The following is a 25,355-nucleotide window of genomic DNA, read 5'->3' as shown; positions in this document are numbered from 1 at the left end:
TTTAAATGTTCAGGCTGTGCTTAGATGGGTTATAGGCTGTGTTCAGTCTGTGTTTAGATGGTGTTCAGGCTGTTTAGATGAGTTTAGACTGTGTTTAAATGTTCAGGCTGTGCTTAGATGGGTTATAGGCTGTGTTCAGTCTGTGTTTAGATGGTGTTCAGGCTGTTTAGATGATGTTTAGACTGTGTTTAAATGTTCAGGCTGTGCTTAGATGGGTTATAGGCTGTGTTCAGTCTGTGTTTAGATGGTGTTCAGGCTGTTTAGATGATGTTTAGACTGTGTTTAAATGTTCAGGCTGTGCTTAGATGGGTTATAGGCTGTGTTCAGTCTGTGTTTAGATGGGATTTAGGCTGTTTAGATGATGTTTAGACTGTGTTTAAATGTTCAGGCTGTGCTTAGATGGGTTATAGGCTGGTTCAGTCTGTGTTTAGATGGATTTAGGCTGTTTAGATGATGTTTAGACTGTGTTAAATGTTCAGGCTGTGCTTAGATGGGTTATAGGCTGTGTTCAGTCTGTGTTTAGATGGCGTTCAGGCTGTTTAGATGATGTTTAGACTGTGTTTAAATGTTCAGGCTGTGCTTAGATGGGTTATAGGCTGTGTTCAGTCTGTGTTTAGATGGTGTTCAGGCTGTTTAGATGATGTTTAGACTGTGTTTAAATGTTCAGGCTGTGCTTAGATGGGTTATAGGCTGTGTTCAGTCTGTGTTTAGATGGTGTTCAGGCTGTTTAGATGATGTTTAGACTGTGTTTAAATGTTCAGGCTGTGCTTAGATGGGTTATAGGCTGTGTTCAGTCTGTGTTTAGATGGTGTTCAGGCTGTTTAGATGATGTTTAGACTGTGTTTAAATGTTCAGGCTGTGCTTAGATGGGTTATAGGCTGTGTTCAGTCTGTGTTTAGATGGTGTTCAGGCTGTTTAGATGATGTTTAGACTGTGTTTAAATGTTCAGGCTGTGCTTAGATGGGTTATAGGCTGTGTTCAGTCTGTGTTTAGATGGGATTTAGGCTGTTTAGATGATGTTTAGACTGTGTTTAAATGTTCAGGCTGTGCTTAGATGGGTTATAGGCTGTGTTCAGTCTGTGTTTAGATGGTGTTCAGGCTGTTTAGATGATGTTTAGACTGTGTTTAAATGTTCAGGCTGTGCTTAGATGGGTTATAGGCTGTGTTCAGTCTGTGTTTAGATGGTGTTCAGGCTGTTTAGATGATGTTTAGACTGTGTTTAAATGTTCAGGCTGTGCTTAGATGGGTTATAGGCTGTGTTCAGTCTGTGTTTAGATGGTGTTCAGGCTGTTTAGATGATGTTTAGACTGTGTTTAAATGTTCAGGCTGTGCTTAGATGGGTTATAGGCTGTGTTCAGTCTGTGTTTAGATGGTGTTCAGGCTGTTTAGATGATGTTTAGACTGTGTTTAAATGTTCAGGCTGTGCTTAGATGGGTTATAGGCTGTGTTCAGTCTGTGTTTAGATGGTGTTCAGGCTGTTTAGATGATGTTTAGACTGTGTTTAAATGTTCAGGCTGTGCTTAGATGGGTTATAGGCTGTGTTCAGTCTGTGTTTAGATGGGATTTAGGCTGTTTAGATGATGTTTAGACTGTGTTTAAATGTTCAGGCTGTGCTTAGATGGGTTATAGGCTGTGTTCAGTCTGTGTTTAGATGGGATTTAGGCTGTTTAGATGATGTTTAGACTGTGTTTAAATGTTCAGGCTGTGCTTAGATGGGTTATAGGCTGTGTTCAGTCTGTGTTTAGATGGTGTTCAGGCTGTTTAGATGATGTTTAGACTGTTTAAATGTTCAGGCTGTGCTTAGATGGGTTATAGGCTGTGTTCAGTCTGTGTTTAGATGGTGTTCAGGCTGTTTAGATGATGTTTAGACTGTGTTTAAATGTTCAGGCTGTGCTTAGATGGGTTATAGGCTGTGTTCAGTCTGTGTTTAGATGGTGTTCAGGCTGTTTAGATGATGTTTAGACTGTGTTTAAATGTTCAGGCTGTGCTTAGATGGGTTATAGGCTGTGTTCAGTCTGTGTTTAGATGGTGTTCAGGCTGTTTAGATGATGTTTAGACTGTGTTTAAATGTTCAGGCTGTGCTTAGATGGGTTATAGGCTGTGTTCAGTCTGTGTTTAGATGGTGTGTTCAGGCTGTTTAGATGATGTTTAGACTGTGTTTAAATGTTCAGGCTGTGCTTAGATGGGTTATAGGCTGTGTTCAGTCTGTGTTTAGATGGTGTTCAGGCTGTTTAGATGATGTTTAGACTGTGTTTAAATGTTCAGGCTGTGCTTAGATGGGTTATAGGCTGTGTTCAGTCTGTGTTTAGATGGTGTTCAGGCTGTTTAGATGATGTTTAGACTGTGTTTAAATGTTCAGGCTGTGCTTAGATGGGTTATAGGCTGTGTTCAGGCTGTGTTTAGATGGTGTTCAGGCTGTTTAGATGATGTTTAGACTGTGTTTAAATGGTGTTCAGGCTGTGTTTGGACTGTGTTCAGGCTGTGTTTAGATGTTCAGACTGTGTTCAGGCTGTGTTTAGATGATGTTTAGGCTGTGTTTAAATGTTTAGACTGTGTTCAGGCTGTGTTTAGATATTCAGGCTGTGTTTAGATGATGTTTAGGCTGTGTTCAGGCTGTGTTTAGATGTTTAGACTGTGTTCAGGTTGTGTTTAGATGGTGTTCAGGCTGTGTTTAAATGTTTAGGTTGTGTTCAGGCTTTTTAGATGGTGTTCAGGCTATGTTTAGACTGTGTACAGGCTGTGTTTAGATGGGTTTTAGACTGTGTTCAGATGTTTAGGCTGTGTTCAGGTTGTGTTTAGACTGCGTACAGGCTGTGTTCAGGCTGTGTTTAGACTGTGTTTTGATGGTTTCTGTGTTTGTTCAGCAGGAGGAGTGTGCTCTCACTCACCTCAGCCTGGCGGGAAATGGACTGACAGACTGTGACCTCTCCACCCTGGCCAGGTCAGCTGTCTGTCTGTCTCTCCGTCCGTCCGTCTGTGTCTGCGTGAGTCAGTAGTGCTGAGTGGCCTTGTGTCCGTGTGTCCAGGTGCCTGGCTGTCTGTCCGTCCCTGGTGTCTCTGGACGTGTCGGGGAACCCAGCGATGACCTCACAGGGGCTGGAGCCCCTCCTCACAGCCCTGAGAGAGGGCCGTCGAACCCTGGACCTCCTCAACCTGCAGGGTAGGCCCCGCAATGCCACCGCGATGAACCGCCGCTGCCGAATTCACCCGTAGCGTCGCCGTGACAACAGCTGTCGCCGCTTTCACCATCACCGTAGCAGCCTCCATTGGCGTCTTGTCATAACTAATCGCTGTAGTTAACATGCCACCGTGATCATCGATCTCACTGTAGTCGGGCAGTCGCTGAATCTAATCACCAAGATGTGCAGCTGGGCTCTAGTGAACATGTCACCGTGCCAACTCACTGTCACCATACCAACTTACTGTCACCGTACCAACTCACTGTCACCATACCAACTCACTGTCACCGTGCCAACTCACTGTCACCGTACCAACTCACTGTCACCATACCAACTCACTGTCACCGTGCCAACTCACTGTCACCATACTAACTTACTGTCACTGTGCCAACTCACTGTCACCGTGCCAACTTACTGTCACCGTGCCAACTTACTGTCACCGTGCCAACTTACTGTCACTGTACCAACTCACTGTCACCGTGCCAACTCACTGTCCCCATAGCAACTCGTGGATTCCGTAAGGACTCACACTGCAGCTGTCTACAGAGAGGCTGGAAGCTGTTGACTGAAGAACCCCTTGGTGTAACTGACACAGAACAGTGGCCTGTGGGCATGCCTGAGCCTGACCATGGACTGCTTTTAACACCGTGTGTGTATGTGTGTGTGCGCGTGTGTGTGACGCGTGCATGCGTGCTTGTGTGTGTGTGTGCGTGCGTGCGCATTCCAGGCTGTCAGGTGTGCGGGCCGTGGGATGGTGGGACCCTGGACAGCCTCTCCTCCTGTGTGCGGAACCTGCAGCTCTGCTCCCAGCGGCTCAACAAGCTGGACCGCAAGGTTCTGCAGGAGAGCTGGGCAGCCCGGGGGGGCGGAGTCTTATCCCGCTACGCCAAGTGTCTGCTCAGAGCTGCGCCCTCTCTGTGAGTCCGCTGCAGTGCCCCCGTCTGGACTGGAGGACTCACACCCGGAGCTCGGGTGAAGACTGCACTATCCAGAGACTGGCGTTTGGATCAAAATGCATATTTAACCTGTCTCCTTACGTGAATGTATTGTGTGTGTGTGTGTGTGTGTCTTTTCAAAGTTTCAACAAAAATGGAGTATGTGAATGTGTCTGCAATGTGTTGTCCTTGCCGTGGTTGGTGAGGATTATTAAAGCAGGTTTTTTGTTTGTTTTTTTGCTGTTGGTGTCTTGGCAGATGGATTAATGGACCTCCTCTCAATGTGCACTACAGTCCCAGCAGTCAGCAGTTTTTCTTGTAAGCTCACTACCTTAATTACATTACCGGCATTTAGCAGACAGACACTTTTACACAACACATAGCTGGAGTCGAATAATGAACACAGAACACATTCCTGCACCGCAGCAATGACTTAAATCTTGCAGTGTTATTTCAGAAATGCTTTGGTTCATGTGTTGAGAAACGCATAAAAACACATGCTTTATTATGCTGACCGAATTACCTTTCTTTCATTTACTATCTCATGCCCACTGTATTGATTAAGCTCATTTTACAACTATCTTAATTATCATTGGTCAGCCTTAAGAAAAAAATTAATTCTATATTCGTCACGTTATCTAGGTATTTCTGAATAGGGCATTTGGTTTTTTGAATTCAAATCTAATGCACATATACAAGTGTTCTGTGGAAAGAGGAAGCAAGCGTATTTTTCTTACATCATGACAATTGCTGCAACAACTCGTCCAATTAACTCTTACTGTGTACATGTGGTCCCTGCTGTTGGAGTTGAATCATCTGGACATATTACTGTGCATGAATGACCAGTACTATGTGAATCGTAGGGCTATCACAAATACTAATGCACCAGTAAGATATAGTTTTACTGCATCATTTTGTCATTATGTACCAGCATCTAACTAAATTGTAGATCATAATTAATCACAGGTTATTACAAAACAATTATTTAAAACAAATGATTGATATTAACTCCAGACCCTAGTTTATGTTACTAGTGCCACAAATATTCTCTCATGACAGATATGACATTTAGCACTTGTTACCATGTTTCAGCTTGTGTGAATTGTCACAACAACCATTGTAGCTTCAATTGATGTATGACACTGGCATGAGTGGTTATGACATGTTTTTTCATGTTTATGATCATTACCACCGTGTTAAGGACTGTAGTTCAAGTTTTACCAGACATGTTGGTAGATAGATAGATAAGCAATGCCCTTGTGTCATTGCCAGTCTATTCTGGTGACCACTTTGAATGCCCGAATGAGTGAGAGAACAATTATTTTTGTAGACTCATTTTATTAATTTCTTGTCATTAAGAGTGTATTTGCACCAACTCGAACAAAGAAAACCAATACACTGTTGCCATGGATGGCTCTAAAATGAAACTATCAAGGAAATAAGATCAAAAAAGATTAAACTCAGGGCTGGCCCATGCAACCCTTTGGCATCGATTCATGTCAGTACATCTGAAACTCATTACAGTATTACTCAGGGTTCCTTACGTTCGCTATGGCAGATTGGCTTTTTGAAGCAGGTATTAAAGTAGCGGAACTGTGCTGAAGATGCCTGGTGCAAATAGCATGTTACTGATTTGAGCTGGCCCCAGGAATTTGATTATTATTCTCATCAATCAGGTTATGTTTTATGATTTTTTGGATCAGGCCAGGTCCAGGATAGTCCATTGCAATTATGCCAAGGCATTTGTTTTTAAAATCCTTGAATCTCTGAATGAGCCAAGGGTTAATCATCTGGGCCACATATTTTGGAGTACGTTCACATATTGCAGTCTGTAGAACATTAATGGCAGTTAAGCCTGTCCCACTGGAGTATGTCAAAGTTACAATATTATTGCACTTATCACTGGCAGTAATTAAATGTGCATTTATTGTTATCTTCTTGGCAGTAATGTTATCGACTACATGTTCACCTTCGTTATGTGTACCGAAATGGGTTATCCCAAAATCAAATTTATTTGGAAGCCTTAGAACAACCATCTTTCCTCGAACAACTTTTAGTTTTGGATTGTTTGCCTCTGACATGTATACATATGGATTTATATTACCTTTTAGTAATGTCATAGCCCTAGAAAAGGCAGTGTTCCCTCTTTGAAACTGACCTTGTTTTGGCTTCACCCTAATTAAAACTGTTTCCTTTTTGTGTGCCTTTAGAAATTCTACTATGGTGACAAGTACCTCTTCCAACCTTACACCCAATTTTATAATTCCATGCACCAGCCGTAGTGAGTTATCTACTCTAAGATCAAAGTATCTTAACCCTGCTGAAAGCTGGTTATTTAAATTCCACGCCTGACATTCTGCCAAATATATACAATCAAAAGCCATTGCATCATGGGCCCCAGGGATAGTGACTTCCGAAAGCAGCCTGTCATCATTTAGCTGACTCATCCAATCTGTATGGAGCTGTTCTGGAGGTTCGGGCTGATCATTAAATGATGGGTCAATCTCCGCATGACTGGGGTGTGAGAAGACTCTGGAAAAGGAAGAAAATACTGCTATTATTAACCCTTTGAAAAGCTACTTTCAGTTACCAGTACTGATAGTTACATCAGCATTAGAATGTTCAGCTACAAACATTCCAATCACATAGTTGTGATCTTACACCTTAAAGTAATCTGAGTATGAAACAAAGTGAGAGACTGTGTACTGGGCACACATGTTGTGGATATTTAATCCACAAATATTGTGGATACTTTAGCCCCACAGATTATTTTCTACTGTGCTTTTGTTCATCATATATGAGCATTTGCATCGCTCTGTTCAAAGCTCACAGCGAGAGACCAGCCTAACGTTCTAGTCAGGAAGAGACCAGAGGGCAATATACAAAGGAAGCTTAACATACCCAGGGCTCCATTGCATTAGCTGACCTCACGAAACCTAACAACTGCAATCAGGCTCAACCAGTATCACAAAATGTGGTTATCAACTTGCTAACTGAACACAGACTTTGTTAATCAATGGAAATGCTGCTTTAAAGAGCATTAGTGTTTGGCTTGATAATTGGCAATGGGATGCTATGTGTATGGGCTATGTTCATTATTAGGACTATGTGGAGACAGGAAATGTTGGAACTATCAGTGAATGTAAATTGTTTTACATATACATTACTTTAAGAGAGGCAATCTTACATTTCTGTATCCAATTTCCAGAGCACTTCACAATAAAAGGCTTTCTATTTGTTTACATTGGAGTCCTGTTTGATTAGGTACATAGGACGTAAATCATCCTACATGAAATAGAAATTTTAGAGAGAAAAACTAAATATTTCACTTGACAAAATGAAAAACAATGACAATTAGAAATGCTATATGAACCAGGAACATGTTCAAAATGAATTTTGTCTCCTGGTAAGAAAAGGGATTTCTGTAAAAAAATAAAAAACAAAAAATCTGCAAGGCTTTTAATTTGGTACCACAAAGGTGTCATAGACAATGTGACTAATACAAAAATTAAATAAAACTAACAAATGTAGCTTGAAGTAATGTATGATGCATTTGCATAAAACATTGTATTTTGGTACAATCAAAAAAACGCACTTTGTACAATGTAACTGTCTATGTTGCCAACATTAAGCTCATATACACAATTAGTTGTTCTTCTTGAAAGGAGTAAACAATTCCATTAGCCAATTGATGTAGTATTTTAAGCATGTTGGAGATGGGATCGACAGAATAAGCTGGAGGGTACACATCGATTTTGACCAATTGCAAGTCCATGCCAGTCTCAGTTGTGAAAATAAAGGTAAAACTAAGATCAAGCTTTTATGTCTGTAGAATTACCTGTGTTTAATTATGATAATTTAGTAATGAGCCTGTCTAATTCTAAAAAAAGGAAGAGAAACACCAGATTTGTGCAAAGCAGACCAAACATGTTGATTCAGCATTGTGGTGGGACTGTGTGAGAGAGACTGCTGTGTTCTGGTTTTATTGAGATTTTCAACTTGAACATAAACAGGAGTTCACCTATTGTAGCAGTCATATAAACAGTTCATTTGGAATGTTCACTTGCAGTGAATTCGTTTAAAGAGTGAACTAATGTTCAGTATTTAAACGTCTTTTTAAAGTAAGTTTTAAATGTTCAGTCTCCTTTGTCAAATCTGTGTTGGTCTACATAAGTCAGAAAGCATAGTTTCCTGTCTTACAATGTGCATTATGATACTTACATGATGAAGAGAAAAATTATTTTCTTGGCCATGGTCTTAAAAGTCCTGGAATCACAGCTACACATCTGTGCAGATAATTATTTGATTAATTTAAGTATTGCATTTGATTACAATTTATGAACTGAACATGCATGGATTGCATTTATAGTGTATGAACAAATAGAATTTAAAAAATGTAATTTCACAACAATGACTGTTGTATATACTGAGTCAAAGGCTTTTATGAGCAAATGAGAAAGACAGCTGGAAAAAAACAGTCCACTGAAAGATTATTTTTCCTTTATTCTAACCAATGGATGGATGTAGCATTTATGTTCAAATTGTTAGAATCATTATCCCTCTGTATCTGTGCCTTATGAACAAACCCATCTTTCATATAGCAGCTGTAGGATAGAGAGTGTTTTTGATGATAGCTTTCTGTGTACTAAACATAACCTACATACTACTTGAGGGATACACCGGCAGCCAGACAAATCAACACAGTAAGTATAATTCAGAAGTTTTACTGTCGGTGTTATAATTTGAATACAGATACAGTGTACAACTATGAACTCTAACACAGTACACACTTTGTGCCAATCAAAATGAAGTCAGAATTTAAGCTCTGACAGAAATTCAGCAGTATTAGTTTCTGAACTGTAAAATAGCTTTTAAACAGCGAGACTGAAACTTTCTCAGAAAGCTTTACTCACGTGGTCATCAAGCCTGGGTGAAAGATAGAGGAGGTAAACGATGGACGATGTGTGTTCTCTTACAGCTCTCAAGGTATAGAATCACTTTTGCTATTCCATTATATACCTACTGTCTAAAGATAAATTTACATCCCAGTCCTGTTATCCTTCAGTCCTGTTGCCCCCCCCCCCCCCCCCACAAAGGGTTGCCCATTTGTGCATCACCCCCAGGTTGTTTTTATCAGGGTGTCGTATAACATATGTTCATATTTCAGGCAATTTATCTTTGTAGGACTCCTATCTCATTTATGGGCATTATTTGACATGAGCGTTATAGTTTTATACAGTGTGACAGTTAACTCTATTGGCTTTTATCTGCATACAAAGCGTACAAAGAGGCTGGTCCTGAGAACCAGTGTGGTATTCTTTATAATTGTTCTTTTATATCTTTGTGCCAACTTGCAATACGGTTGATCAGTTTGTGTTGTGTGTACTCGTGTTTTTAATGAACACTGAGCCACGTTAGGCTGAATGGCCTGTTCTTTTCTTGACTTATGCTCTCACCATATGTTCTTTTGTTCTTAAATTGTCCGCACAACCACCTATGGCCTATGACAGTTCGTAAAGATGCTCCTAAATATATGCTAATGTAATTTCACAGAAATATTGATTCTAAATGTTGGCAGTGTGAGCATAATCAATGCCCATTTGAACATTTTTTTGTACTGTTCATTAATAGTTTATAAGCTCCACAGCGAAGATGGGGGCAATGATGATTCAATTTTATTAGTGGAGCTTTTTAAAAACTCACAGAAGCAGATCATATTGTAACTTTGTCATAATCCGGTTGAATCCACACTTTTTGAATGTTCTTTGGCAAAATCAGTGTTGTATGTCCCACTATATTCACCAACACGTAAACAAACAAGATATTAGGTGCATGTACAGTCATGCCATATGTCCAAACCCGAGTGCCTGTGTGTTTGTGCGTATGTTGTGTATGTGTTTGTGTGTGGGTGTGTGTGTGTGTGTATGCGTATGCATATGTGTCTGTGTGTCTCTGTGAGTATGCTAGTAATTTAAAAAGGGTAAATGCCTGTGTTGAATACCTCGACTGTGTGATGTCACCTTACCGTTCCCTGTCTGGATTAACAGAGATAAAGGTGAACGAGGAGGAGAAGGTGAAGGGTTAATTACTCTCTTTCTACCTCTTTAATAGCTCATCATATATGAACATTTGCATCGTTCTGTTCAAAGCTCACAGCGAGAGACCAGCCTAACGCTCCAGTCAGGAAGATACCAGAGGGAATATACAAAGGAAGCTTATCATACCCAGGGTTCCATTGCATTAGCTGACCTCACGAAACCTAACAACTGCAATCAGGCTTAACCAGTATCACAAAATGTGGTTATCAACTTGCTAACTGAACACAGACTTTGTTAATCAGGCTCTATGCGCATTCCCATAAAAGTGGCCTTGTCGGCAAAACTGAGCCTATGCCTGTACAGCATGTACAGACAGTACTGGAGCAGCGTATTTCTCACCTGAGGACTGATATGGACGGTCATAATGGACTGATATGAAGAACATAAAACAGTTAAAATGTCAAGAAGTAACACCATTGGTGCCAACAAAGTCAGGGTCAAAAATGCTAATAATGTAATTTTTTTTAGTTGATATACCTTATTTACCTCACCCCTATTAAGGAATAAATCTACACTATCACAAATGGTTCTACAGTTTATTCAGTTTATTTCTAATGTGACAGCAGCAAATTTTAGAGCTCCTAAACCTTACACTTGGTACAGGATACTTTAAATATTGCCGGAAGCAATCACACCAAAGTATTCATAAAGAATTCTCAAGAATTATGGGCCATTGTCCCATAATGAAGGGAAGTAGATATGGACATGTAAAAACGTGTACTGTACTCAGTGTTGCCAAAATGGCGACTTTGTCGCTAGATTTAGTCAGTTTTCACAGCCCTTTAGCGAGTGTATTTCAAAAAATGAGCCCAGCGACAAATTTAGCGACTTTTCGAACGGGCATCAGCTGTTTTCCTTGGAAAACTGGCCAAAAGGGCTTGGGGGGGCTGCAGTCTTTCCTGTGCTCGCTATCGCTCTACAGCTCACATAACAGCGGTTTTTTAGTGAGTGCAGAGAGAAGCTACAGTTGACTGTCCAGCAGTGAGCGGCTGAGGGTGTTCATATCCTTACTGCAGAGGGTGTCCAGCTTTATACTGCTTTAGGGTGCAGACCATTGAGCACCGTTCTTTCTTAAATGAGACAGATTTTCTCGGTTCTCTCACGTTATAGGCTAAAAAGACCCGAAAACCACACGCTCCGATGGACATCTCAACAAGCTAAATCCATTATTATACAGCAGCCAATGCACACTGATCTGAAGGAACCTACAGCTGGGTAGCTCGCTAAGATAGCTGTTAGACCGTTTCCCATTTAAGTTCTACACATGAACAAATCAGACAGATGTATGTGTTTCCATGGCATTTGTAGATGTGCCACTGTCGTCATACTGTACAGTGTACAGTCACTATTACTAAATCACCCTGAACCATCAGTGCTATGAAATGAAATACCCCACACATAAAGTAATATATAATTATATCTCCCTAGAGTCTTTTCCTTTGAATTAATGAACTACGTATTCACTGACATAACACATAACCATATTATAATATCACTGTTACGACCCCGATAGGCAAGGGGATATGAGAAAAGGATTGTGATGTAATCTGGGGTGGATGAACCGGTGGGAGGACAGAAAACACTAGACAACCATTTCTATGTGCAATAAGTTTAGTGACAAAGTGCAAGTGAAAATGTTTACAAGGTAGAATTTACAATGGGTATGTACACTAATTACAAAGGTATACTGCTGGTTGCACTCACACTCACATTCAAAGTGAACTGGATGAGCGATGCCAAAAGAAAGAACAGAGTAAACTCAAACCAAGCTGACTCAATAGGAGTAAACTGCCTAACTATCTAATAAAAGTAAAGTTCAAACAAAAACCCTGCTGTTGACTAACTACTCTAACTACCCAAAGTTAAACATGCAGGAGGTGGCATCCACTCCTAATCTAGGGTGTTTAGACAATCCAATACCTACCTGTAACAAAATGTATAGGGCCCCTTACCTAGTCCAGTTCCACATACAACACAAACACACACAAAGTAGGCAGCTTGAGAAAACTAGAGTACAATAATGCTATACAAGACAATCACAGCAGGCCAACAGCAAAACAGAGTGTAAGAGAATGAACCAGGAAGTGACATGGTTTTTAAAGGGGAAGATGGCTTCTGATTGGCTGCTTGCTTCAACCTGGGCAGCCAAGGGGCAACAGAAACCTAGAATAGAGTGGCAAAGTGGAGAGGGAGGGAGAGAGAGAGACAAAAAGACACAAAAACACATGCTGGATCGTAACAATCACCATACCATTGTGTGGATGTAGATTCTTGGCATCTTCTAAATGTGTAAATAGGCCTAGTGTGTTGCTATCTTATAAATGTATAAAATGTGTGATACTGTCTTGTATGTCATTTTTCTCATAAACGCTAATGGATAGGCTACAGAACAAATAATATATAATATACCCAGTAATACCCCTGTAATGTATGAAATACAATTAAAGCGGGAGCGAGCATGCACAAGGCAGAGGTAGAGGCTGGGGGGTGAGAGAGAGAGAGATTCCCAAACCTGGCAACCCCATTTCTATGTTTGCTGTATTTGTGTCCAATATTGGACTTAAAGTGAACAGGTAAATGGTTAACATGATGAAAACGTGGTGAGTCTGAGCATAAAGTATGTCTGCTATGGTTTTTGCTTCAGGTCTTTCCTGAGTTCATTGTTGAACTTACCAATCCTGCAGAAAGTTGCCACACGCACACACAAACACACATGCACCCACACACAAACACACACGTAAAATCAAATGGAATCTCTCCAGTTTATTTCTTCTTCAGGAATTGTTGGGAACATCTTAATGTGAGAAAACAATGCTTTTACACAATGCATGCAGGCTTTTTTAGACAGGGCTTGGCAGATGAATGGCATAGACTTCCCTAGTGCTGTATGTTTACTAATTACATCATTGCACAATAGTGTTTATACCCTGCGCTTAACTGTCATTTCCCAACATCAATCATAGGCTCAAGTTAATCGAGTTACCGGACGGTACTAGAGTTCTCCAGTGTTGCCCTCTAGTGTTGAGACTAGGATATTGCAACTACGACAGGAATGAAGATGACTCACTGTATCCAAGTCATCTCAGGTTGAGTTGTTTCATTGCTATTATTCAAGATATTTCTAAATATTTTAGCAAACTATGCTCGGTTCCTCCCAGGTCACTGATTACCTCATATAGCCTTTGAGCTGTTTCTTGTTTTTTGGTCAAATACAGTATGCTATTCACAAACCAAAGACTACAAATCTCTGACATCTGGTGGATGTCGCTCTCCACCTCAGGTGATGTGTGGTGGGTGTCTTGGTGCAAAATGGCTGCAGTCCATCACACAGGTGAGGGAAACACACTGGTGACAGCTGCAAGGCACTTTATATCCAATAAAATGTCCAGTGTTAATTCAACTCTTAACAGATAAAATTTGGTCCCACATTCCAGAGTGGGACCAAATGTTATCTGTTAAAGAGTTGCATTAACACTGCTGAATTAACACTGTACATTTTACTGTGTAAATATTTTCTGATTTAAAAAAATTAAATAAATGCAAGAAATGGCATGTGAAATGGCATTGTAACATTTAGTGGTTTTTAAAGGGTTTCTTTAGACCAGTGGTTCCAAAACTTGATCCTGGGGTTAAAAAAACAAAACAAAACTATTTTTTGTGTAATTGGTTGCAATATAGCACAATACTGCACAAATATAGCAACAAATTAAAAATTAACAGCTTGTTAAAATTGTGGAATTGCATCTGTTGTTGGAACAGATACCAGCAGGACAGAGCAGGAGAACCACTGCCTTAAATTGATGTGGTGTATTTCTCTGCATGCTCTGGACATTGTGGGACAGAAGCGATCCAGGGCACTCTTCGGGGAGCCTGTAGGCCTCTCTGTTCTTTTATTTATTTATTTAATCCCAGTGTGGTGAGAAGCCATGTCCAGTAGGATCCTACCAGCCGCGTATCTAGGGAAATAGAAATGAAACTCTGTGTGTGAGCAGATCCGTCTCGTGAACCTCAATTCAGTCTCGTGAACACAGCCAGCGGCAGAAAATAATGTTCTTACCCAGCGCTGGAAAAGAGAGGATAGCTTCTTCCACCCACGGCTGTGGGCAAGGTTGACTCATCGTGGGACAAACTCGGCCTGTCTCTTCTTAGCCTGGCAACAATATCACCCCCCAGTCAAAGGAAATCTGTTTGATCTTACATGATGACCGTGAGTCAGCAACAGCAAAAATACAGTGCCTTTATGAAAATATAAAAAAAACGTTCATGTTATTGATTTTTTTATTATCTCAAGACACTTTCCAGGAATGCAGAGAACTTTGGATATATTTCCTAACAGGGAAACGACTGAATCGTTCTTTCTTTATTACCTTTCAGTGGCATCAAAATGTTCCGATCTTGAGCGAGACTACCCAAGCTGCTCTGCCGTAGCTCAAGGGAACAATTCAAAACAGTGACCGTAAATTTCGCAGCGAGGCGCACGTTGGTTTGGCATTAAGCAGCAAGCAGCGCGCGCCGCGGACGAGGGGTGGCACTAGCAACACTGAATTTAAAATTCGGCGAATGCTTTTGACTACCTGAGTAAACTCTGTGGGACCCGGAAGACTGCGTCAGGCGTGTGTGGATGAGGCGTGGAGGAGGAATTCGCGCGCACTGCTCAAGCTCACCTGCGTGTCCTTAACTGCGTCCCGCGGAGACAGGAGATCCTGTCGCGGTAGTTGGCTCTGACTCACGTCCAGCATTTATATTGACTTGAATTATAAAAGAAAGGGGTCTGGATTTTTGAAAAAAATCTTTGTACGCAGTCATTTGGTGACTCTCAACGTCTTCCAGATTGAAATACCAGCAACTTCTGTTACAATTTGGCAGCAATGAGCAAATCCGGGACGGCCAAACTTAGACAGTTGTTTGTCAAAAAGTCACAAGATAAAGAAAAAAAGGCAGATGGAAAAAATGCTTCCAAACACACGGCTTCGCCCGGGGATGGAGAGCCCACGAGTCCGATCGATAAGCAGGCAACTTCACCGACCAGTCCGACTTCGCCCATCAATCCACAGGGAACGACGTCTCCGAGCGACGCGACGGTCAGTCCCACCGAGAAGAAGCGAAGACGATTCAAGTGGCCCAAAAGGAAGAGTTCACGGGACAAGTCCCACAACGACCCTCTGTTTTTCAGCGACTCCGAGGACCTCGAGGCCACGAGGAACCACCTGTAAGTACACCGAAAGTAAAGACGAACTTAGGTGACAAAATTCTGGAAATATGACAGTAGCGATTGTATTCCTCTTTAAACTGTGCTCAGTATTTAGTATTGAAATACGATATAAATCCAGGTTGCATTATCATACGACATTCATAAACTCATGAAAAGCTATTGTCTCACCCTGTTTCCGTATATTGATTGACTGTACTGACTACTGAGTGTGATTTACCTGTTCCCTTAATGGACTACAGATGCACGTGTATGCTCAAAATTTTAGAGGGTATGGATTGCACTGTCTGTTGTTGCTAAAAAAAATCTCCACTCATACCCATGAATTCTGCGAATGAGAAGCGTGGTGCACGGTCTTAAACAGGTACAGATGGCGAGCGCGAGAGCGCGTGTAGTTACTGTGGCATGACGCATCTCCTCTGTCGAGTAATTTCGAACAGCGTCTAATCCCGTTGTAATTAAATACGGTAACCTAAACTGGGTAGGCCTGACACCTCACCCAGGACAGTGGTGTTCCTATATTGCAGCAAGCAGTTGTTTACATAAAGGAAAATACATGTCAAGAGGGGCTGTTGAAAGTGTGTGTGTGTGTGTGTGTGTGTGTGTGTGGAAGAGGGTAATTCTCGGAAAGGCTGCAATCAAGCAATAATGCAGTGTGCCATAGCTCAGTACACTAACACAAAAAATAGCCCATGTACCCTCGGCAGGAAAAGTGTGTTTACCGCAGATGACTGTCAAATACTGTGATTGTAGACTGGACAGATTAGTTGAACCAAATTAGTCTGATTTGATTATCATTTGACATAATGTCTTCGGGTGATTATCACAGTTTTTATTGTGTTTATTGTGCATCGATTCATACAAGTTTGCACAGCGTTTGACTTTCTGGCGGAGAGCGAGCGGCTTTGCCCCGTGGCGAGTGATGCGGTGAGCAGGTGAGGTGTCCTCGTTCTGCGGAGCTAGTTTAAACTCGCTCAGCTTTCTCACTTTCAGTCCTCGGCGCGAGGAAAAACCCGGGTAAAAATACGTCTTTTCGATTCTCACTGGGAGAACTATTTCTCCATAAATTCTCCACGCCTCCGCTCTGTTGGCAAGGGCACAGAAATCAAGTCAGAAGCCGCGAGTCCGGACACAGAGAAAAACTTGTTGGGACTTATTTTGTGGAGCCGTGTGTGTGTGTGTGTGTGTGTGTGTGTGTGTATGGTAAGAACATCTTCGGGGGAATTTGTGGAGGGAAGTGACGCTCCTTTAAAAAGAAAAAAACAACAACAACTATAGTTTCATCACATTATGAATTCTATTCATTCCCAGTGAATTACAGCGAGTATAGAATCCGCACAAAGAGGGCATCACGTTCAGTGTAAAATAGAAGTCACTCTGTTCCTACGGCGGCTATATTGTAATCTTGGCTATGACAGCAATTGCTTCACACTGTAACTGGTTTGAACACTATTTTCTATCGCTCTTCGTCATCCGCCAATCATCCCAAACCACCCCTCAGTTTTACAAGTAAAATATCCATCCTGGAACTCGAGGTGTTTCCAGGATCGACGGACAGTTGGGAGGGATAGGACTCCCGTGTTTGCTTCGCGCCGGCGATTCGTTTTTTCAGGCTCGCGCACCTGACTGCGGTTCGAACACCTGCACATATGCAGACTAATCGTGGTCAAACCGTATGCTGTGTAAACGAATCGCTTCTGCACACTGTGCATAATTGACTAATGCAGAGCTCTCTCATCTGGAGTAATAATCTGGGACGTCTGCCCGTATTTTATGAGCCATAGGTAGGCTATATGTTTATGTGCTCGCGCGTACTGCGTGGTGTCGCATTTGCGCATTTATATGCCGTTGCGCATTTATATGCTCGTAAACACGCCGGCGTCCTGTTCCTACAGAGCGCACCAGGATGCGGCGTATATACACAGAGCTTAACCCTCGGCCCACGCTCCCATCCAAGCGGAAAAACATCACAGGGCACGCCTACTGCGTGTGAACACACTCCATGGTTAAAGAAAGCGAAAGAACCGTCAGTCTGACTTTAAGCAATTCTGTAGGACACTCGCGACAGAAACAGCAGGCTTAATATGGGCACGTGTTTTGCACCGCACCTCTTGTTTACACGGACATTGACCTTGGGTTTGATGTCAGTTTATTAAAAGCTGAGCGTAGCTACCTGTGGGAGTCTCATGCTCTGCTTCGGGTCAGCGCTTAAAGCCTTTGACAGCAAATTTTTAAATGGCTAACAAGTCCACACATCTTATTTCCTGGGCCTTTTGTTGGCTGTCGACTGAAGACCACAAAACCCAACAGGCATTGCAGCCGTCCAGGACTGGAGTTTGAGAGCTCTGTCGTAGAGTGCCTGTTAAAGCAATTTTTTCCAATATGATTGGTTCTATCAATTTTATCCAGCTACATCATTGGCCAGTGGCTGAGTTGATTTTAATTGCTGCCTCTGGATTGGAGCACCAGTGTCACGACATCCTGAGTGGTCAGAAGAGGCAACTGTTTATTAGTTTATTTGAAGCTTCTTAGTAAAGCACACTCCCATAATTTGGGTGAACTTACCTTACATCAAGTGTGTGTTAGTACCATAAGCCTATGAGTCTGACAGTAGAGGCTGGTCGGTTAGACATGGAAAAAGTGTGACTCTTGGTGAAAAGTAGTTGCCTTTTTCGAATACCTGTGGTGGAAGTATAAGAGAGAGATCAACAACAATGAGTGACACAGTGCCTGCATCCAGTGAAGATCTTCTGACCTACTAAACTAATTTAGTGCCCAAATTTACATTCGGACACTTAGCAGCCATTTCTATCCAGAGCAACTTACTCGGATTTCATTTTTACAAAGGAACTGTATGTTCAGGTGAATATTTTATTTATGCAATTTAGGCAAAGGAACGGCAACTGTGCTTCACCTGGGAATCAGACCTGCAACCCCCCCCCCCCCCCCCAGTTCCCCTAACCATTATACAGCAGTATTTAGCCTAAGGTCTCAATCGTTTCTCTCTCTCTCTCTCTCTCTCTCTCTCTGCGAAAACAGTACCTGTCTCATCTGTCATTCTGTCCCTGTCACCTCCTGGGAAAATGACTTCTTTTGAAATACTTTTTTTTTTAACCCTTTAGACTCCAGAATTATTCCTAGTTGCATCTGACAATTTTAAAAGAAAAGTCTATTTTTACTATTTGCAAAAAAAAAATAGCCAGCCCCCTTTAAAAAAAAAAAAAAAAAACAAAAAAAAAAAAAACATAATTTGCACAGTGAAGTGACCCAAGTAGAGTGTGTGAGGTTCAAACGGGCCTCTCGTCTGGAGGCTCGCTTTACAAATTATGCAAACGTGGGAACCGGGAAAAAAAAAAACTAGCCACACCAGGTATTTCCATTCATCGCACCATTTTCAAAGATCTTTTATTTATTTATTTATTTTTAAGCCGTGTTGAATCCCTTGGATCAAGGTGATGGTTTTTGAATCCCACTTGGATCAAGGTGATGGGTTTTGAATCCCACTTGGATCAAGGTGATGGTTTTTGTTTCTTCACGTCTCAATCTTAAATAGAGAATGTGTCCTGTTAGCCAAATAGTCATATATTGTGTTTAGATAATAGTATTCACTGTAGCCTGGAGACAATCATGCTGCAAAAAAAAACCTAATAAATAAAAGTGTGCGCACACAGATTCACTAATCTTCAATACACACTTGAATTTCTCATCATCATATGTTATATCAACCAGTCGTACCAACCTCACAGACTACCAGCTGTCATATATGAAACATATGCCTCTCGTCCATTTAGAGCTAGCTCTTTTCTGTAGTACTGTGTGGCCCCTTAACTGAATTCACAATACACGCAGGTAACCAGCTATTTTGATTATGAGTAAACAGCTGTCTAATGAGGCAATCTAACAACGAATTATTTCTAATTAATACAGCCTTGTTGAATATATTCAAGGAGGAGAAATAAAAAAGATGTTGAATTATTCGGCAAAAACACATTTCGTTGAAACATCACTCTCACAAAAAATGTACACCTGATGAAAAGCAAAGATGCCAAACGAAGATAGTGCTGTCAAGCCTAACAACGCTGTAATGTAGGATTATGCCGTTTCTATCTTATGGTTCAGTACAGTGAAAATATTGTTGTGTGCATATTTTTAATTTAGCTGTTCTTCAGCTCCGAGGTTTTGACTGTGTCACTGCCCCATTACAGAGAGCAGAAATGTGATGTTCTGAAATTTGACTCCCAAGTGTTTCCGAGACCAGCCTGTGTTATCATTGACCTTGCAGAGGGGATTAGAGTTCACTTAAAGAACACCCTACCCATAAGCCACCAAAACCGCAGTGCAACATTGTAGGACACAGAGAGGATTCTGCGGTTCTTTTGTGAGGTCATCAAGGGACTAACACACAGCGAGTTTCGTCAAAATACAAGAGAGGAGCCGTTTGTTGTCGGTTTAGTGATTGACAGTAATTTCTGCCCTCATAAGTTTCTTACTGTGTAAATTACATTACATTACATTACATTACAGGCATTTGGCAGACGTTCTTATCCAGAGCGACGTACAACAAAGCAGGCCCAGCTAATTGATATCCATAAGACCCTTGTCTATACGTGGGCTAACTCTGTATAGCAGGAGGCCCAGCAGATTGATATCCATAAGACCCGTGTCTGTATGTGGGCTAACTCTGTATAGCAGGAGGCCCAGCAGATTGATATCTATAAGACCCGTGTCTGTATGTGGGCTAACTCTGTATAGCAGGAGGCCCAGCAGATTGATATCCATAAGACCCGTGTCTGTATGTGGGCTAACTCTGTATAGCAGGAGGCCCAGCAGATTGATATCCATAAGACCCGTGTCTGTATGTGGGCTAACTCTGTATAGCAGGAGGCCCAGCAGATTGATATCCATAAGACCCGTGTCTGTATGTGGGCTAACTCTGTATAGCAGGAGGCTCAGCATATTGATATCTGTAAGACCCGTGTCTGTATGTGGGCTAACTCTGTATAGCAGGAGGCTCAGCAGATTGATATCTATAACAGCCGTGTCTATATGTGGGCTAACTCTGTATAGCAGGAGGCTCAGCAGATTGATATGTATAAGACCCGTGTCTGTATGTGGGCTAACTCTGTATAGCAGGAGGCCCAGCATATTGATATCTATAACAGCCGTGTCTATACGCGGGCTAACTCTGTATAGCAGGAGGCCCAGCAGATTGATGTCTATAAGAGCCGTGTCTGTATGTGGGCTAACTCTGTATAGCAGGAGGCCCAGCAGATTGATATCTATAAGACCCGTGTCTGTATGTGGGCTAACTCTGTATAGCAGGAGGCTCAGCAGATTGATATCTATAACAGCCGTGTCTATACGCGGGCTAACTCTGTATAGCAGGAGGCCCAGCAGATTGATGTCTATAAGAGCCGTGTCTGTATGTTGGCTATTCTGGACCACTCCATTCTCTCTCTGTTCAATGAGTTTGATATTCTGCCCTCCAATATGCATATTATGATTTCTAAAGTTAAGCTTAACAGGACAAATCCTTCTTTTGTTCCATAATCTGCTGTCAGTTTGCTTAAGTTACGCCGGCGATAGGTTTCCCAGTCTTGTCACACCTATTTGCTGGCTCTGCAATACACCAGTGTTTTTGTATAATGTATTGAAACTTTTTTTTTACCTCGTTGATTTTATGTTGTTGTTTTTTTTTTTTCTATTGTGTACTGGTCTTAACTTGTCTGTGGATCATCTTTGTTGCATGTGTATCCTGGCTGTGCAACAAATTTCCCACTTAGGACAATAATGTTGACTGATTGACAGATTGACACAGAAGCCAGACTCCGGGCCAACCCGGAAGGCAGACTTTGAAGCAAACTTGCTGTTGATTTTAGCACACGGCTGAATGTTTGGGGGGTGTGGTTTAAGGGACCATACGCCTGCACCTTCCTTTAACAGGCCTGTAATACTGGCTTTCGCGAGAGAGGACTTTGCACCTGTTCAGTGTTATGATTGAGCCATACATTCTTTGATCTTACCACGGTTTAGACAAATAGAACAGATTGTTTGAAAGTGCCAGCTAATTACTATATTATTATTATTATTATTGTTATTCTTTTTGTTAATAATACTATTAATAATACACTTTGTACTGCATAGTCAGATGATGTATTATAATTATTTGTGTAATACCTCACAATAATACATGTACATATAATATATCTATGTGCATGTATATGCTTGCATGTGTTCTGTGTTTGTCTAATTTTGCTCCTGTGTCTGCATGTTTGTGTGAGTGCTTCTGTTGTGTGTGTGTGTGCATGCATGTGTGTGTGTGTGTGTGTATATGTATGTGTGTGTGTGTGTGCGTGTGTGTGTATATGTGTGTGTCTGTGTGTGCATTGTAAAGTTTACTTTAACACTGCTGTTATCACAAAGTAGTGTAAATACAGGCAATGCTGTTCTGATTACCTGAGTGGGTGGAGCTTATTTATTTTGTTGCAATTTTTCAAATTCTTTAAAAAGAAAATAGTGGTTTTAGAGAGAGAGATGTGTGTGTGTGTATGTATGTGTATATATATTTGCATATTACATTATTCTATTACTGTTTGTTCTCTGGTGTTTCACATGTTCCTTGGCATGCTTTGGCAATATAAACATGAGTTTTGTCATGCCAATAAAGCACTTTGAATTTGAATTTGAGAGTGAGAGAGCGTGAAAGCGAGAGAGAATGACAGAGAGAGAGAGAGGGAAGGAGGAAGAGAGAGAGTCAGAGAGAGAGAGGGTCCAGTTCTGTCACACTACCTATGGCTGAATGCTTTTTGAAGCATTTCCAATAAGTCTGTCATCCTGTCCTGTGATGATAGATTTAGTCTCAGCGCTGTACGGTCCTATCCTGTGACTGAAATATTTTGGGAAGCGTTTCTATTGCCGTTGCGAAACACCAAGTTGCTAATTCAAAAGGAATGCCCATAGCCCAACCGCTTTGGAAGTAATATTTTCATAAAAACTGCCAGATAGTTCTACAGATAAATGTGATTTATTATATTTTCCATATAAATTTAATGAGCTGCTACTATGTCACAGACTGGCTAAACTGGGTTTGTTTAAGTCACAGAATCACTGCAAAGCCGTTGCCTTGTCAGAAAGCCGAGGGGTAGCAAGTAAAGGGCTCTCTGGGAAAATATAAAGCTTTCTAATTTACCATCTTATCCTTCTTTTGCATAACATAATATTATGTCATCCCAGTTTTTTTGCATTTTAGAACAGTATCACAACAAGTGTCTGGATCAATGCACTTGCCTACTATTGCATATACAAGTTGTACGCATCTTGTATACTTAATAGTAGACAACTGGGATGATTCGGACATGGCCACAGTATCCAGCAGCTTTCCATCAAGGGTTTGTGACACTAGAGCATAGACTCGTGGGTAATGTAGTTTCACCCAAATTCTAATCACGGTATTAACTGAATTGGGAGTCAGTGCCCATTTCATTTCAGTCAGTTCCGTGAAAATGCATTCAAATTCAACGTAATCAACAAAAAACATGAAATGTTATTAATGGAATAAATGTTAATTCCAATTAATTAATTAATCAATCAATTAATGTTTCAGTTCATTACCTAAACCGTCTGAAATCGTCGAAGTGGAACCCTGGCACGGTGATTGTAACGGCTTTTTTTAAAATGGCTGCTCCTGCCCCCGTACAGGAGACCGTTAGGCCGTGGTTTTCCCCTGGTCTAACAGGCGTGTGTTTGTTCTGCGAGGACGGCGGGCGAAGCCGGTTCTCCCTTTCCGACGGGAGAGCCCAACGGGAGAGCGTAACCGCAGAGCGGCGGAGTCTGCTGCTCCGCTGTTTGCCCTCCGTATTGCCGTCTGATGACGGGCGTCACTCCTCGCCCGTCACACAGCCACGGCTTTTCGGACAAAGCGCTCGTCATTTAGTGCTTAGTTATCATTTTTTGTGAGGTTAAGTCCAAAAATAAACAGGGGTGGATACGAGGCAGGTGAGAGCTGCTTTTATCGGGCTGAGTGGATAACTATGTGTGTAATGGTAATTGGAGGGGGAGGGGGGTACATTTATTGTAGTAATGGAGGGGGGGGGTATGTGCATTGTTTAAAGGGGCAGTGGGGGTACATGCATTGCTGTAATGAGGGGGTGGGGGTAAATGCATCGTGGTAATGGGGGTGGGGGTAAATGCATTTCTGTAATGAGGGGGTGGGGGTAAATGCATTGTGATAATGGGGGGTGAGGGTAAAGGCATTGCTATAATGGGGGGGGGGGTAAATTCATCGTGGCTATGGGGGGTGAGAGTAAAGGCATTGCAATAATGGTGGGGTGGGGGGGGTGGGGGGGGGGCAAGGGGGTGGGGAGACGAATTTACATGCAAATGTTTCAGCCCTGCGGGCGTGGCAGCGCCGTGGTTGCGCAAACGCGTACGGGACGTAGCGCTAACAAAGACGCCGGCGTCAGCGCTGCTGGCGGTCGGGCCGTGTCGCGGCCCGCCCGGCCGCATTCCTTAACCCGCCGCTCTGAATGCAGCCCGCCCGGTTCAGCCCGGCGTGTTCTGCCGAAAACACGCACACACAGCCGTTTAATGGCGAGAATGCGCCTTCCAATGAATGCGTTCAGCCCGAGAGCACTCCCAACGCTCCACATTCTAACATTCTACATTCTATTCTCCTTTCCACCCATACTCACCTGTTAATGTATGTATATATATAAATTATATATATATATATATATATATATACAACTGTAATTATAGCACCATAACTGTAGAACAAGGCTGCTCAACTCCAGGTCCAGCGGGCCATGATGACTGTAGGTATGTGCTCCTGCCGTGTACCACACCACCAGATTTCACTAATGAGCTCACTTCCTGGACCAAGGAGGTAAAGTAATTAGTGGAACCCGGTGGTGTAGTACATGGCAGGAGCCAGTACCTTCAGACATCGCTGGACCTGGAGTGCAGTAGCATTGCTGCGTCACTTGGAACGTAGATTCAATTTACCTTAAAGCCAGAGGAAACCTGATCTTAAATCTTGTTATTTTTCACGTCATACTAGAGGTGTGTGTGTTCTACCAACCGTGTATGACACACAACCGACACAACCCTGTCTCTGATCGGAGTCCGGTTTACGGGACGGTGTGGCTGTTCCGTCAGTACACAAATATGGGCTAACGATGTCATACGTAAACAAACTCGCGTGGCTGTGGTTGCTAGGTTGCACACCGCACTTCCCTGCTGCTGGGTGTAGCTAGTTGCCGTGGCGGAAAGTTTTGCCGGTAATTTTTCCATTGTCAGGCCGCATTTGTTGTTTCGAGCCCGATCAACCACGAGATGATGTCACGTGGAAGATGCTTCGGCAGATCTGGCACCGGTTGGGGAATGTTAGGCTTAAGGTGGCCATTGTAAATAAGAATTTGTTCTTAACGACTTGCCTGGTGAAATAAAGGTGAAAGAAAATATAATAATAATTTGCCTGGCAAAGTGTATGTTGCTGCTGTTGTTGTGTCTATTACATAATATAGTGAGTCAAACTAAGACACGTCTAGCTAGCATAGCGATGCATCAAACTTTACCTCTTGTGTCTTGTTTTTCAGGAATTTTTTCTTTTTTTAAAAACAAAAAATAAGGTTTGGGAGAATACATTGCATATTTGGATATCTTCTAATGTTGTCTGAGAGTCAAGTTGTCAGAAACTGCCTGCTGGTTGGCTGAAGGAAAGACAAAAAAAAGGATTTTAACCAGGAACTCATGCTGAGTTGTGAATGACTTCGACTTGGGGTAACGCCAGGACTGTCAGTCCCCTCAGAGATGTGTATCATTGCAAATTCATGGTCATTTTGGTTAACCCTAGCTTTAAATGACTTTTTCTCATGAACTTTACCAATCCCATTAAATATTTTATAAACCTTAATAAACCACCCCTCCCCCCCCC

At 41.9% G+C, this 25,355-nt stretch overlaps 2 protein-coding genes and 1 long non-coding RNA gene across 8 annotated transcripts in view; 2 read left to right on the top strand and 1 right to left on the bottom strand.

The window, feature by feature from the left end:
• tonsl (tonsoku-like, DNA repair protein) overlaps positions 1-5,835 on the top strand; it is a 22,542-nt gene extending 16,707 nt beyond the window's left edge. For 2 of the 4 annotated variants that reach the window (XM_064301040.1, XM_064301052.1), the window contains exons 26-28: positions 2,868-2,941; positions 3,027-3,160; positions 3,907-5,835. In XM_064301040.1, the coding sequence (XP_064157110.1) occupies positions 2,868-2,941; positions 3,027-3,160; positions 3,907-4,100 (402 nt within the window). In that variant the 3' untranslated portion in view covers positions 4,101-5,835. Of the gene's footprint in view, positions 1-2,864; positions 2,942-3,026; positions 3,161-3,906 lie in introns of all 4 variants that reach the window. The other 2 variants (XM_064301035.1, XM_064301042.1) reach the window with 1 other exon arrangement.
• Positions 5,836-6,192: 357 nt separating this feature from the next.
• On the bottom strand, positions 6,193-9,102 carry LOC135235522 (uncharacterized). Its single transcript, XR_010324403.1, has 3 exons — positions 9,028-9,102; positions 8,336-8,400; positions 6,193-6,646 (listed from the first exon to the last, which is right to left on the bottom strand). It is a non-coding gene; the product is annotated as an uncharacterized LOC135235522 (long non-coding RNA).
• Positions 9,103-14,892: 5,790 nt separating this feature from the next.
• The window catches only part of crybg1a (crystallin beta-gamma domain containing 1a), a 67,751-nt gene continuing 57,288 nt past the window's right edge, over positions 14,893-25,355 (top strand). For all 3 annotated transcript variants that reach the window (XM_064300946.1, XM_064300956.1, XM_064300937.1), the window contains exon 1: positions 14,893-15,421. In XM_064300946.1, coding sequence (XP_064157016.1) covers positions 15,081-15,421 — 341 coding nt within the window. In that variant the 5' untranslated portion in view covers positions 14,893-15,080. The remainder of the gene's footprint in view (positions 15,422-25,355) is intronic.

This window comes from Anguilla rostrata, chromosome 1 (assembly GCF_018555375.3).
Source record: "Anguilla rostrata isolate EN2019 chromosome 1, ASM1855537v3, whole genome shotgun sequence".
Taxonomy (NCBI): domain Eukaryota; kingdom Metazoa; phylum Chordata; class Actinopteri; order Anguilliformes; family Anguillidae; genus Anguilla; species Anguilla rostrata.
This window is presented reverse-complemented; position numbering and strand designations above follow the sequence as displayed.